The sequence below is a fragment of the Amblyomma mixtum genome, chromosome 7, assembly GCF_055824585.1.
Source record: "Amblyomma mixtum isolate Tamu chromosome 7, ASM5582458v1, whole genome shotgun sequence".
In the NCBI taxonomy this organism is placed as follows: domain Eukaryota; kingdom Metazoa; phylum Arthropoda; class Arachnida; order Ixodida; family Ixodidae; genus Amblyomma; species Amblyomma mixtum.
Window position 1 is genome coordinate 113,275,111 of NC_143018.1, and position 12,654 is coordinate 113,287,764.

The following is a 12,654-nucleotide window of genomic DNA, read 5'->3' on the forward strand; positions in this document are numbered from 1 at the left end:
TTACTACTTATTTTAGCCTTGGCCTGACATTCTCGCAATGTTTTGTAGTTTAGAGCGAATATTCGCATCTAACGTGATGCACTGGTGTTTCCGAGCTAATCAAATGCCGTTTCCGACCTAATCTACTCAAGTTACTCACATAATCCACGGGTAGCCCGCCGGCTCTGACAACATGTTCAAACCATTGCCTTTTCTATTATAATATAAGCAGCATTTCTATGTACAATGTGCTTGCACATGCTAGAAATACCCATTTTGCTCCACTGATTCCGCAGCAGCCTTTTTAATGTAACTGAAGCTGCCATCGGACATCCATACAATGAAGCAACCAGCACATCGAAGGAAAACAGTTTATTTCACAGCATGCGGCGACGTGCACAGTGCCGGAGGCCAGGCTGGGGAAAGGGCGTCAGGTGGGCCTCAGGCAGTGGCTCGGGAAGCGCGAGGGGGAGAGATTTTTGTAGGTGGCTGGGGCTGCGCATGTGAAGGGCTGTGTACAGGTGGCGATGGGGGGACACTGGCTGGCTGAAGATGTTCCAACACCGCCTCTCTTTTCCGCCCACTTCATCTACTAAAGCAGGCAACCATTTGCGAATAATCCCCTGGACTTCAATAAGGCCCATTCCAGAGTTTCAACAAATGGCATCTGCATAAGATAAGCGTAGACTGAAACGAGCGCGTCATTTTGCAAAATACGTTGAGCGCAGTAGACTCAGGGCACCCTTTTATAACAAAAATGTAAGTAAGCATTGCATCTGCGTCGCTTTGCACCCACGCAACACGGAAGACCTGAATCTTACTTTAACAACAGACGAAAACACCAGTCTGACAGTCCAGAATAAGGACTTTTTCACTGAGAGATAACTTGGATAGAATAAGCTGGAAAAATTGCGCGTCTTCAGGACATGTTCATGTCGCGTGAGAGTGTGTAAGCCGAAGAGAAACAGTGCGAAAGTATTGCCCATATACTGACTGGCCTGCTGCAGTGAAAGAGCAAGGGATTTTTATTCCTGTTGTGCACAAACGGTTGCTGACTAACGTCTTCAGAACACTATACTGACATCGTTCCATATGAAATTCTACCCTGCCAACTGACAACATGGATCAACCTTCGCTACGGCCATCTCACCGAAGACAAAAAAAAAGAAAAACGAAGTTGTTACCATTCGGCCAGCATTGCTTTGCTCGCGATATCAAGCTAAACATTTCGCATTGTCCCATTGCAATTGTCTAATTTTTTTCCTGCCGAAGAAAAATAAAGTGACGTGAAATGAAAGCAACAGTTACTCCAGAAGCATAACTAGCTGCAGACAAAACGTCGGTGGTACTCACGAATAGGGCCCTGCTTGCCAGTCTGCTTAACTACGTCGGAGCTCTCATGACGTAGCAGATGTGTATTTGCACTTGCACCTAAAACAAACGGCGCAAAGTCAAGCGTGCATGTTTTCTAATTGCACAGCTGTGTGGCCAGCCGTCGCTCTGCCATCCGCAGGCTAGACCCGCGAAGTCGAGGTTAAGGCATGCAGATTCACCGCGCTATGCCAAGGAACGTAACGAGTAGTCGAGGAGGGGGTACGCTCGTTGTCATTTCTATAGTCAACTCTAGAAGGGAGCAGCGAATTCCTCTCAAAGGCTACCCTGCAGCCATGACTTCGTCAAAGGCACGGGTCTTTAACATAAGCATCTTTACAACTTTCCCCTAACCATTCTTCATCCCTAGATGCATCCCTGAAGGCAGTGAAGAGAAAACTAGGCATAGGTCAAAGCCAGATGTATGCGCCAAGAGACAAAGATGTAGAGAGAGAGATACAGAGAGAGGGAAAGGCAGGGATGTTAACCAGAAAGGTTTCCTGTTGGCTACCCTGCACTGTGGAAGGGAATGAGGTGATTAAAAAGGGAAGAGAGAAGGAACGAGAGACAGTCACAATCTGTCAATCAAGGCAGTCTCTGGAAAAAAAAAACAGTGCCTTGTGAGCCTCGATGGTAGTCGACTGTTCTGGTCACGGACCGAGGATCACGGCCTCTGTGAAAGGGCGAAGATCAAGGCGGTCCAGACCGCAATGCAGCTTACGTCTTTCAATAACGAAGACAGGGCATCCACACAAAAGATGACACTGGTTGTCGTTGTGTGGGGGAACCGAATGGAGCACATGTGTAAGTTTACGTCGAATGTAGACAACGACTTTGCTGGTTCTGCTGCGCGCGGGTGAAGTAAATGCTTCATAGCCGGATAATCGTAAAATGTTGGGCAGATTCGGTTCACAGATGACCAGAATGAGGAAGCGGTTGTCATAAACATAGTCTCCCATATCTGAAATCCCGGACTGGAGCCGGCGGATATTCCAGTGAATAATAAGAGCTTGCTTGACCTTCTTCGGACAACAAAGATGGAAATTACATTATTAACAATATGGATAAGATCGTTAAAGGAGCCGAAGAGTTCTACACAAATCTATAGAGTAGCGAATGTAATCAGAAGCTACTGAGAGAGGCAGTAGAGCACAGCAATCGGACATCCCGCAAGTAACGAAGGAGGAAGTAAAGACAGCCTTAGGAGCAATGCAAAAGGGGAAAGCAGCTGGTGAGGATCAGGTGACAGGAGATCTGTTGAAGCAGATCTTCTTTCAACTTGTAATATAATGAATCGTACATTAATCATACTGCAGGTCTTTTGTTGCTGCAAGAGAAGGTACGCGTGAGGGGCTCGCTTCCCAAGGGGCGGAGGCTAACATCTTATCTAAGCCGTATATGATTACGACTAATTTCATCTGGGTATGCACCAGCCTGTGTTCGTTATTTCCTGAATTCGTGGGAGCTTTTCTCAAACACAAAGTTTAGTGGCCAGCTTCCCGCCCTTTCTAGCGGCGTTGATGTTATGTCAGTTTATGGCCAACTAAATAATTCCAATAGTGAAAAACTTCTTATGGCGTTGGATATTTCAGGGATCGGCACAGTGATTATAGGGTAACAGCGGCGAAAGGAGAGCCATTGCTGGAGGTGACATGCAGTGCTACCACCAATACCGGGCTCTCACAGGTCTAGAAGACCGTCGTTAGAAGTGTCACAGAGTGGTACTGACAGTATTGAGAAAACAGTGCCAGCACTTGTCTTTTGTAGGGCTGAATATTGCCAACACGTTTCAAATACTGGGGCCGATTACATGTCCTGCTTTCATATATCTTCTTTGAAGTCAGCGACTGAATTGTCGATAATGTTGGGCTATGAAGTTTACTGCAATACTCTCTTGTGGTCGCTTTCTTGTTTTATTGCGTTAGCAGTATAACTCCTATTTCGGTGCAAAATCCACGGCCTATGCATATCAATAAAGCCTCCATCTTAGCGCGCCTAGTACAATGAAGCGGATTGGGGCAGCTCTCGGGCAACCTCCGGGCCCCCGAAATGTCTCCATTGGAGCACACTCTGGTGCGTGCACATCGGGGAACCGCCGTTGAAACTGCGTCTCCCACCCAGAGGCCCCCATCTGCCACCCATTCTTGTCCTCCACCCAGGTGCTCCACGCGGTTTCCTCCAACTCACGCTTTTTTAAACTTCATTTACTCCACCCACTGAAGTCTATACCCACGCTGAGCGGAACGAGAAAGTGACGGCGGAATTCAACAGAGAGATGCAACTTAAGGTGATCATTGTAGGAGCGAAACTTTCAAGCAATCCTGCTACACAGATTTGTTGCTTACATTGCGTGACTTCCCGCGCGTTTTAATGTCACGAATTATTGAACCGCTGGTTACTTTTACATCTCACTGATACCGTAACGTTATCTCTTTTATCCCTGAACTCTTCGGTTTCACAATCTGAATGGACATTGTGACACTGTCACTAAGCGGTTAACTGAATTTTCACACCTGAAGCACCATACAAACGGTTCACCCTCTTCGGCATACTTTTTGTTCTTAATTGCACTCTCTTGGGTAACCTTGTCTTGCTTCAAACGATAGGGAACTAGTGCTTTAAAAGCGCAAAACAAATGCTTGGCTTAACTTTTTTGCATTTCCCCAAGGTTGCGAGGCCTTTAGATTGACTTCTCCGATGGTGTCTTCATCCTCATCTTTACTGTAGCGCTGAAGTCCCCAACGATCCATTATTCCATGTTATATTACCCTGGATGACTGATGACAGCTGTCCTAACTCAGTTTTTAGCAACAACTGCAAGAAAATGTAAAAACTTCTGTGAACTGTCGCTATTAGTTTGCATTTCTGAATGCGATCTGGCCAAAGCCACGTCAGTTGTGGGCACGCTTAGTGGTTCGCGAAAAGCTTGAGATCATATTGTGCATTGCCTCACACTCTATTATTGATTTATGCCACCCTAATTTAAATTTCAGCTACTACGACCACCAAACGTAAGAACCATTATGCATTTGCCGCCATTATTATTTTCCTATTTATTAAAGCGATGTCGACTATCGCAGCAAGATGAGACGCAACTGAAGTCTTATCCTTCCATGTAAAATGTTGGCAATTGAAGAAAGAGCGAAAGAAATCGTTTTTTTTTTCACGTTTCTTTCGCGTATTTATCATCGTCGTTCAAACCATATTTATTTGAATCGGATGATACAAGAATATACATAGATATCGGTATTACAGGAGTTCCTAAAGTAAACACTCCGTTCGATCTCCTCAATACCATACTCTACTATACGAGTACTATACTAATCAGTACTACCTTGATTTGCATTATAGCAACAACGACAACCAAAGGTAAGTACCCCTGTGCAATAAACGGCGCAAGTATTTCGCTATTTTATAAGCGCAATCTGGAATACCGTGGCGAAAGGAAGCTGCAACAAATGACCTGTGCGTCAGGCTTAGAATCTCACCTAGAAAAGAAAATGGACTCGTAGTTTTTTGTTAAGGAACTTGGTCTCACTCTCCTATGCTACCCTAATTTCATTTTCAGCAACTACGACAACAAAAGGTAAGAACTGCTACCCACTAACTGCTACAAAGTATTCGCTGTTTAATGATGCGATCTGGACTGGACGAGCGTAGCGATGGCTGTAGTAAGAAAGGCATGTTATCCGCCGTAAAATCGATCGGATATTAATTGAAGCATGAGGAATCATTCTTCGGCGTGCTACCGTGTACTTCTCACCTATACATAATTTATTTTGTTTTCAGCTACTACGACAACAAAAGGTAAGAATCGCTGTGGACAGACTAAACAAATATTTAGCTCTTTATGAATGTCATCTGGGCTACCGTAGGAAAGGCAACAAGATTAAAGGTAATTGTAGAGCCGGCCAAATCTTCAGCTGGCATGCGTGACGGCCATGTTGTTCGGGCTCCTGCAGCTTATGACGGAGAAAACTTGCGAAAATATGTGCAAGCTCCCTAAGCCTTAGCTAAACATTGACCTTTCTGCAAGTTTGCTTCGCCGTAAGGCGCAGCAGCGCAGAAAAAGCGGCCGTCACGCATGCTAGCTGAAGATTTGGCCGGCTGAACGTGCTGACCCCCTACCAGTCCGTTCTTTTTTTTTCGTGAACTATACCAATATTTTTAATTATTTTGAGGAAATGAGAATATGGGTATCTCAAGCATAAAAAACCATATTTTTTTCTACAGACGTCTTTACCTCGTCTATAAAACTAAAAGCCGTCGGCAGAACTAATAAGTGGCGCTGGACGAGCCCTGTTCGTCTTAAAACTAGGCACAGAGTGCCATAAAAGCATGACGAGCTGGAGTCGTCATACACCATAAATGACCGTAGCCCTATGGCAAGCGTGCCTCGTCGTAGTCCGTTTGGGGGTTATTATTAAAAGAGCCATGAAACCAGGTACTGCTTAAATCCGAGAAAGCAAATAACAGCAAACCTTTAAACTTCGTAAAGTTGCTGAACAATTAACGCAGATCGTACTACCTTACTCTGTTTACGTCATAACGGGGATTACTGATCTATAATACTGTAATTTGGGCTTCAGAAACTACGACGACGAAGAGTAGGTACCTTTCGGCACAAGCCGCTTCTACTAAAGTGGAAGTCATGAGCGTCATCGGAAATGCCGTTGTGAAGGCAACGGGAACAAAAGACGTATCGCAGTCTGTTGACAATTCTAGAGAAAGCATGAGACCCTATTTTTTGGTACTTTACTGTGGATAATGGTCTACACTACCGTGATTTCGCTATCAGCAACTACAACAACGAAACGTAAGAACTGCTATGCACGTGGCACTACTGAAAGTGCGAGAGTTGGGGATAGTTTGTTGTTCATCATGGTAGCAACACACTAGACATTTTGCGGACAAAAGTTGTCTGTAATAAGTTTAACGCGTATTTACCACGGTGGCAGTACTATTTTGCATTTTATGTATCGCCAGTTAAAAAAGGCTATGCGGCCATATTTCGCCTTTCGTTAACATGGATCACTGACTCATACTACTGTGATTTTGGTTTCAGCAACCACGACCACAAAAAGTAAGAGTCCGAATAGCACTATCAGCTTCTAAGATTTGGCTATCTTTAAAGGTGGTCTGGACTGTTTGAAACAGGTTTCAGAAAAGCTCATTCTCCCGCTATAAAGTCCGTCGGCAATTAAAAAAAAATAAGTGAGACTGTTTTCAAGGGCCAGTCCGGATTACTGATCTCTGCCATCATAATTTGCATTTCAGAAACTACCACAACGAAAAGTAAGTAACGCTCAGGATAAACTCTCGATACTCTTCTGTCATTCACGAACGCAGCCTCAACCACGATCATAAAAGTGCTACATCAGGATACCTGTCGTTCTTTGCAAGTCTCTCTGTTGATTCAAGAAAAAGGATCGTTTTTATTGCCAGTAACAAAATAAACAACCGGGAAACAGCCCACATCATCATAACCTTCTGAGTGCGTAGACCTGGAAGATGAAATTATTTTGCGTCTATTTTAATAGTGAGACTGCGACGGCTATAAACTTTGCATAATCTGCCAACTCCTGCTGGGATGGTAAAACTGGCCTGAATTGAGGCTTACTTTACGTGCATTTTTATTTTTCTTCCTTCGATAGCATCTTGGCGACGTATAGTGGCAGGGTAGAGGAAAACATACGGTAAAACAAATATCTCTTTGATGTCTCAGTTTCCATATCTTGTCTTTGTCTGGTCTCTATGAAATGCTCTGAAACGAGACCGGGCATTTGGTTGGTCGATACCGGTAGTTTGTTTTATCACTAGGCTGGTTATTTAAGTTCGCTTGGGTACTTCCCATCAGCCTCATCGCAGCGCTGGTACGCCGGCGATACAGGATTCCTTGCGTAGGGCGATCGGAAAAGCCTGGGTGACAATGTTTTGAAGTTTCTGTATATAGTTCCGCATAATCTGCAAGCCGAAAAAGTTCTAATTGGTGTTCATTTCTTTCAAAAAGAAAGGGGAAGCCCAGGCGGAGGGCTGTGGGTCTGAGTAGGCCTCGGTTCCATTATACAGACAGCAGCACACATTGCTAGTGCACGTGCAACACTGACGAGCATAAATAAATTTATCACGTGATATCTATACAAGCCTAAACAAAATATGCAAAGAAACTAGTAATACGTATACTGGGTTTACACAGAAACATCAATGTATAACCAGCACTAAATAATATTCATGAAAGGACAAGATACATATCCCGGAAAAAAGACTACAGAGAGAAGAATCGACGCAACTATACATTATATCCATTTAAGTAGATTTAGATTTTGGTGCTCTTTTTAGCACCTTCGTTGAAGTCGAAAAAATTCCGTTCTAGTGAAGCTTGGTTAATGACCGTATCTGGATCTTGGCTAATGACTGACAGAACTCCGCACCTCCACCAAATGTTACCTGACAGCAAGCCGATGAAGACAAGGCTGCATGAGAGATGGGTAATGGCTGGGCCTAGCGCGAGCGCTAAGTGCAGCACCCAAAATGCCGGCTGAGGTGTCTTTTTCCGTTTATCGAGGTAAAAGAAAATGCTAAGGAAGTCTTGAAGGTAACTACACAAGTTCTTTTAAACATGCCACATAAAGGCAGCAAGAGCATGTACTCTCGCTGCAGCGATACGAAGACTAACGCTTAATATTTATTTGCTAAGAATGGTAACATGACAACTCTAAACAGAGATGAGGTTATTTCTGCCCAGGGTTTAATAAGAGGTGGCCCTTCAAACAAAGATCTCAGTAGCGCTTCCTCAGGAAACTACGTGAAGCCCGCTCGGGTCGAAACAGGTGGAAATAAAACTATTTGGCTGTCTTTCTACGTTCTGTTTCCAGAAGCACATGTGATCACGACCCGTAAGTGTTTGCACCGATTTTCTGTGCACTGATACTATTTTTATACGTATCGCGGTAATTTCCTTTTGTGCGTAGCGACCAAAAAAGCTTTAACCCTATGTGCTATAAAATCCAACAAAAACAAACAGAGCTCTAACCATTGCTTGACAAACAACAAACAAAGAGCTTTAACCATTGCTAGAGCTATAACGCTATGTGCCATAAAACCCAACAAACAACAAACAAAGAGCTTTAACCATTGCTTTAACCATTCCTTTCGTGCGTAGAGACCAAAAGAGCTTTAACCCTATGTGCCATAAAACCCAACAAACAACCAACAAAGAGCTTTAAACATTGCTTGAGTCAATAAAACAGCTATCCTTAACTGCACACCTAACGGTATTTCCAGAATGAAACTCACTTGAAGGAGCCTGCCGGTGTGAGCTGCGTTCGAGGACCTAAAAATTGGTTCTTGCGGGCGATGGGTGACCCCAATGTTGTGCACTGTGTCCGCAGAGCGCCCGATACCGCCGTTCACTTTAGTGTGCACGGTTAGCAACACTACGAACGAAACGACGCTGTTCCCGGAGGACGGCCTGTGCGACTACATCCTGCTGGACGAGCTGCAGGTGGCCAAGCCCGGGGACCTGGGCGAGCCCTACCAGCCAAATCTTCGATGCCTCATGGAAATGGCTGCCCAGCACCACAAGACCGAGTACGGCGTCGGTTTCGAGGAGTGAGTGTGTTAGACTTCCACTAACAGTGCAATGACACCAAACGGACGAGTTCTGTTCTAAGTTCTAACTAGACAGCGTGAAGGCCTGAAAAAAAAAAACACTGCAATTTTGGGAAAAAAAAGGTTTTTTTTCGTTTTTTTTTTCAGACAAGAAAAAATGGAAAGAAACATCGAAAATTTTACAAAGCAACTTCAAGCATTTATGACTGCTTGCTTTTAGTTTAGGTTTTTGTTTATGCTTTGAAAAGAATTACAGCGTGCATCGTTGAACGATTGGAGAGCAGTCGTCATCGCCGGTGCCAGGTATTGCTTTTAAAGCGTTCGTGCTGCCAGTACGCGGGCTGAAGGCCAGGTCACATATACGATCCAGGCTTGACTTAAAAACACACTAACACTTGAACTCACGGCTGAACTAGCTGCAAAGTCTACAGCGCTACACACACGGAATAAATAACATAGGCTGCTGTGTACGTAAGCGGTTTTAGCCAAATACAAGCCCAGGTTCTTGAATTCCAACGTAGCAGAGTACAGGACATCCGCAGGAATTTGGTTCGGGACAGGGGTCTTCAGCGAAGCATGTGGCCCCATCTACCTGGTGCCAAGACCTTTGCACCAACCAGCAGCGAACTCGTCTGGCTTGCCGACTGCTGCAGATACGACCATCATCCGCCAGCTGGGAACGAAACTGGTCCCGTTTCGGAAATGTCCGTACAAGGATTCACAACAGGCTTTCAGGGAAACGCGTTTGAAGCTTGTGTATGTGCAGTCGAACCTAGCTCTAGACGGAGCTTCAATCCATGTTGCGGCGCGTAGTGCCTCATCCATAGACAGTGACTCTGAGTCCGATATGGAGTGACATATAGATCAGTTTTCATGTTAACTTTCTCGGTGCAATAGAACAAGAAGTTCGGTCCACAAATATAACATTTATATCTCCATATTCGCCTGAAGTGCAAATCATTTACCTTCTCGGTACAATAGAACAAGAAGTTCGTTTCACAATATGACAACTAGAACTGCATATTCGACTGAACTTCAGAGCATTATTATTGATCGTTGTGCTGTTTCAAATAAATCTGTTTTCGTCAAGTTTTGCGAAATTTCCAATTTTTCTTAAAAGAAACCCTGAAAAAAAAACGGTTTTTTTCATGCCATTCAAAATTTCTTGAAATTTTACGTCTCTAGTTCTAACGTGATAGCGTGAAAGGCCCCGTTCACAAGAAAAATCTGCTGTCGGCGTTGTTGGCGTCACCGTTGTGAACAAAAAATCACGGGCATGGCTCTGGCAGGTGGTCCTCAGATAGCAACCTAGGAGGAAGGTGGGTCACCTGGGTCACGTGAATTTGCGGCGTCATCATAACCCCCGCCCACCGGATAGTGAGAAACATTCCCACCATGTCGAGTGTCAGCTAAATTAACGATTGGTCACTCGGGAGAAGAAACCTGGGTCGCACAAGGCCTACCGCTGGCGGCAACTGCCATTGCAGGGCAGTAGTGCATCGCTTAACCGCTGCACCGCTTCAATGCCACACTTCGACAAAACGCTACAAAAAAAAAAAATCCAGGGGGCACTTCTGCTCTCTCGAGTGCTGCAAGGCGAAAGCCTTTCCTGGCACACTGTTTGTTTCTTTTTTATTTTTTATTGTTCATATTGTTACGCGGCGGCCAGCCGAAGAATGAGACGTGGTGAACCATGGCTATGAGATGATTTAATGGCCGCTGGCCTAGCGCGGGCGCTCCGTCCCGCGCCACTGCCAGCTTCGTCTTCGTCACACTACCCGGGGCCTCCGAGCGATCGTCCCGATCGGTGACGAACAGACGGCGAAATGGCGATAGTCTTGAGTGAAGGATCGAACAATATGTAGACGATGGTGCAGTGCTGGCCGCCACGATGAGAAAGATGAGAGAATGAGTCCCGGTCCACGAAGCATCCGGGCCGTAGGGTGCCAGGAGCTGACGGCCGAGGTCTCTGGACGCACCGAACGGCAGAGGCAGGGGGACGGTGTCTTCACGTTTGGGTCAGTGGGGTCTTGGGTCGGTGGGGTCTTGGGTCGGTGGGGTCTTGGGTCCGTCGGGTCTTGGGTCCGTCGGGTCTTGGGTCGTCGTGTAGTGTGGTCCGGGCGGGGGACGGGGCTGGGGTGAGCGTCGAGGTCGGTTCAGGTCGGGCGGGCTGGGGCACGGCCGTGCGGCGCGGACCAGGTACTCACGGCCGACGTCCACGGCAGGCCCAGGACGCCGAAGCTCCGTGACCAGGCTGGCGATGAAGGGACCCCAGCACCTCCACCAAATGTTACGCGGCGGCCAGCCGAAGAATGAGACGTGGTGAACCATGGCTATGAGATGATTTAATGGCCGCTGGCCTAGCGCGGGCGCTCCGTCCCGCGCCACTGCCGGCTTCGTCTTCGTCACAATATTATATTTTGCTTTATTTTATTTTTGTTTCTTTTCATATTTTCATTTCTTTTTTATTTTGTTTTCTTTCTTATTTTTGTTGTTTAACTTCTTTTATTTTATTTATGAAACCCATGCATTCACTAGATGCGCCTATATTCATGCTCAAACCCTGAGCCTTCGCAGCGGAGTGGTAGCGTCCCCGCTACAAATGCCAAAGGCCCCGGTTCGATTCCCAGCCTGGACATAGTTTTTTTTAAGTCGTGACGCCGAAACGCGGACACATCTGCCGACACGGCTGCTAACAACAGTAGGAGGCGTGAAAGGATTTCGCCATAATACAGGGACATTCAGAAAATCTTAACCGCTGCACCACTGCGCCAGCGGGGTAATAAAAGCTTGAAGACTCCCAGGATCTATGAATGTAAAGTCGAGAACTTTCTGCATAAATGGAAATTAACCCATTAACCCATTAAGCTATCGCGTCATACCCTTAATGCGGTGTTTAAGTGTCCCCCCCCCCCCTTAAATTTTTTAGTACCTCATCGGTGGCCTTTTGCTGTGAGCAGCCGCCTCACATCTGGGAGGTGGGGGGTTCGACCTCCAAGCCGCCGAGCACCCACAGGTTATACAATGCGTACAAGCCTTTTTTGGTACTCAGCTTGTCTATGTCGAAATGCTTAGGAAATGGGTCTTTCACCCCACCTTGAATAGGCTAAAAATACCTTGTGCCATGGCGTTCTTTGCCCAAAGCTGTCGTTGCGGCATATAAATTCATCATCATCATCATCAGTTTCGTTTTGGACGATAGCGATTTGCATTTCCTTAGGATCGACGGAGGTGGAGAGAATATGCCGCAGTTATGTTTGAATACTTTATTATAGCACCATTTATGTACACAGGTTACGATGTTGTTTTCTTGGCGTTGTGAAGCATAGGGTACAGTTCCTACAAAGGCCATAAAAGACGCGTGCAAAATTGTGCCACGTAGAAAGAAATGAGGCATGCGGTGCTCCGTCACCTGCAGCGAATCCATGTAACTTTTAGTGGCTCTCTGATCAGCAACCTTCGTCAGCGCACCCAGTACGTAATTCTTTCGTGACTTGAGGTGGTTCTGTGTATTGGGCCTTCCACGTCCCTCCTCAGAGAAACCGATAGTCAGAAAGAAAAATGGTGATCTAATTGTACGCAACATTCTAAGGCATATCTCAACATATTTATTTCAAGAGCGTGCGTTGTTGGGCTAGTCGGTCAATTATGGTAAATAAAAGGGGGTACTGCGCACAAAAACACACGGACAAG

At 45.7% G+C, this 12,654-nt stretch overlaps 1 protein-coding gene across 1 annotated transcript in view; it reads left to right on the forward strand.

Moving 5' to 3' along the window:
* Positions 1–8,719: 8,719 nt before the first annotated feature.
* LOC149337248 (uncharacterized) overlaps positions 8,720–12,654 on the forward strand; it is a 53,060-nt gene continuing 49,125 nt past the window's right edge. Inside the window, exon 1 of the mRNA XM_089554361.1 lies at positions 8,720–8,961. Coding sequence (XP_089410487.1) covers positions 8,720–8,961 — 242 coding nt within the window. The remainder of the gene's footprint in view (positions 8,962–12,654) is intronic.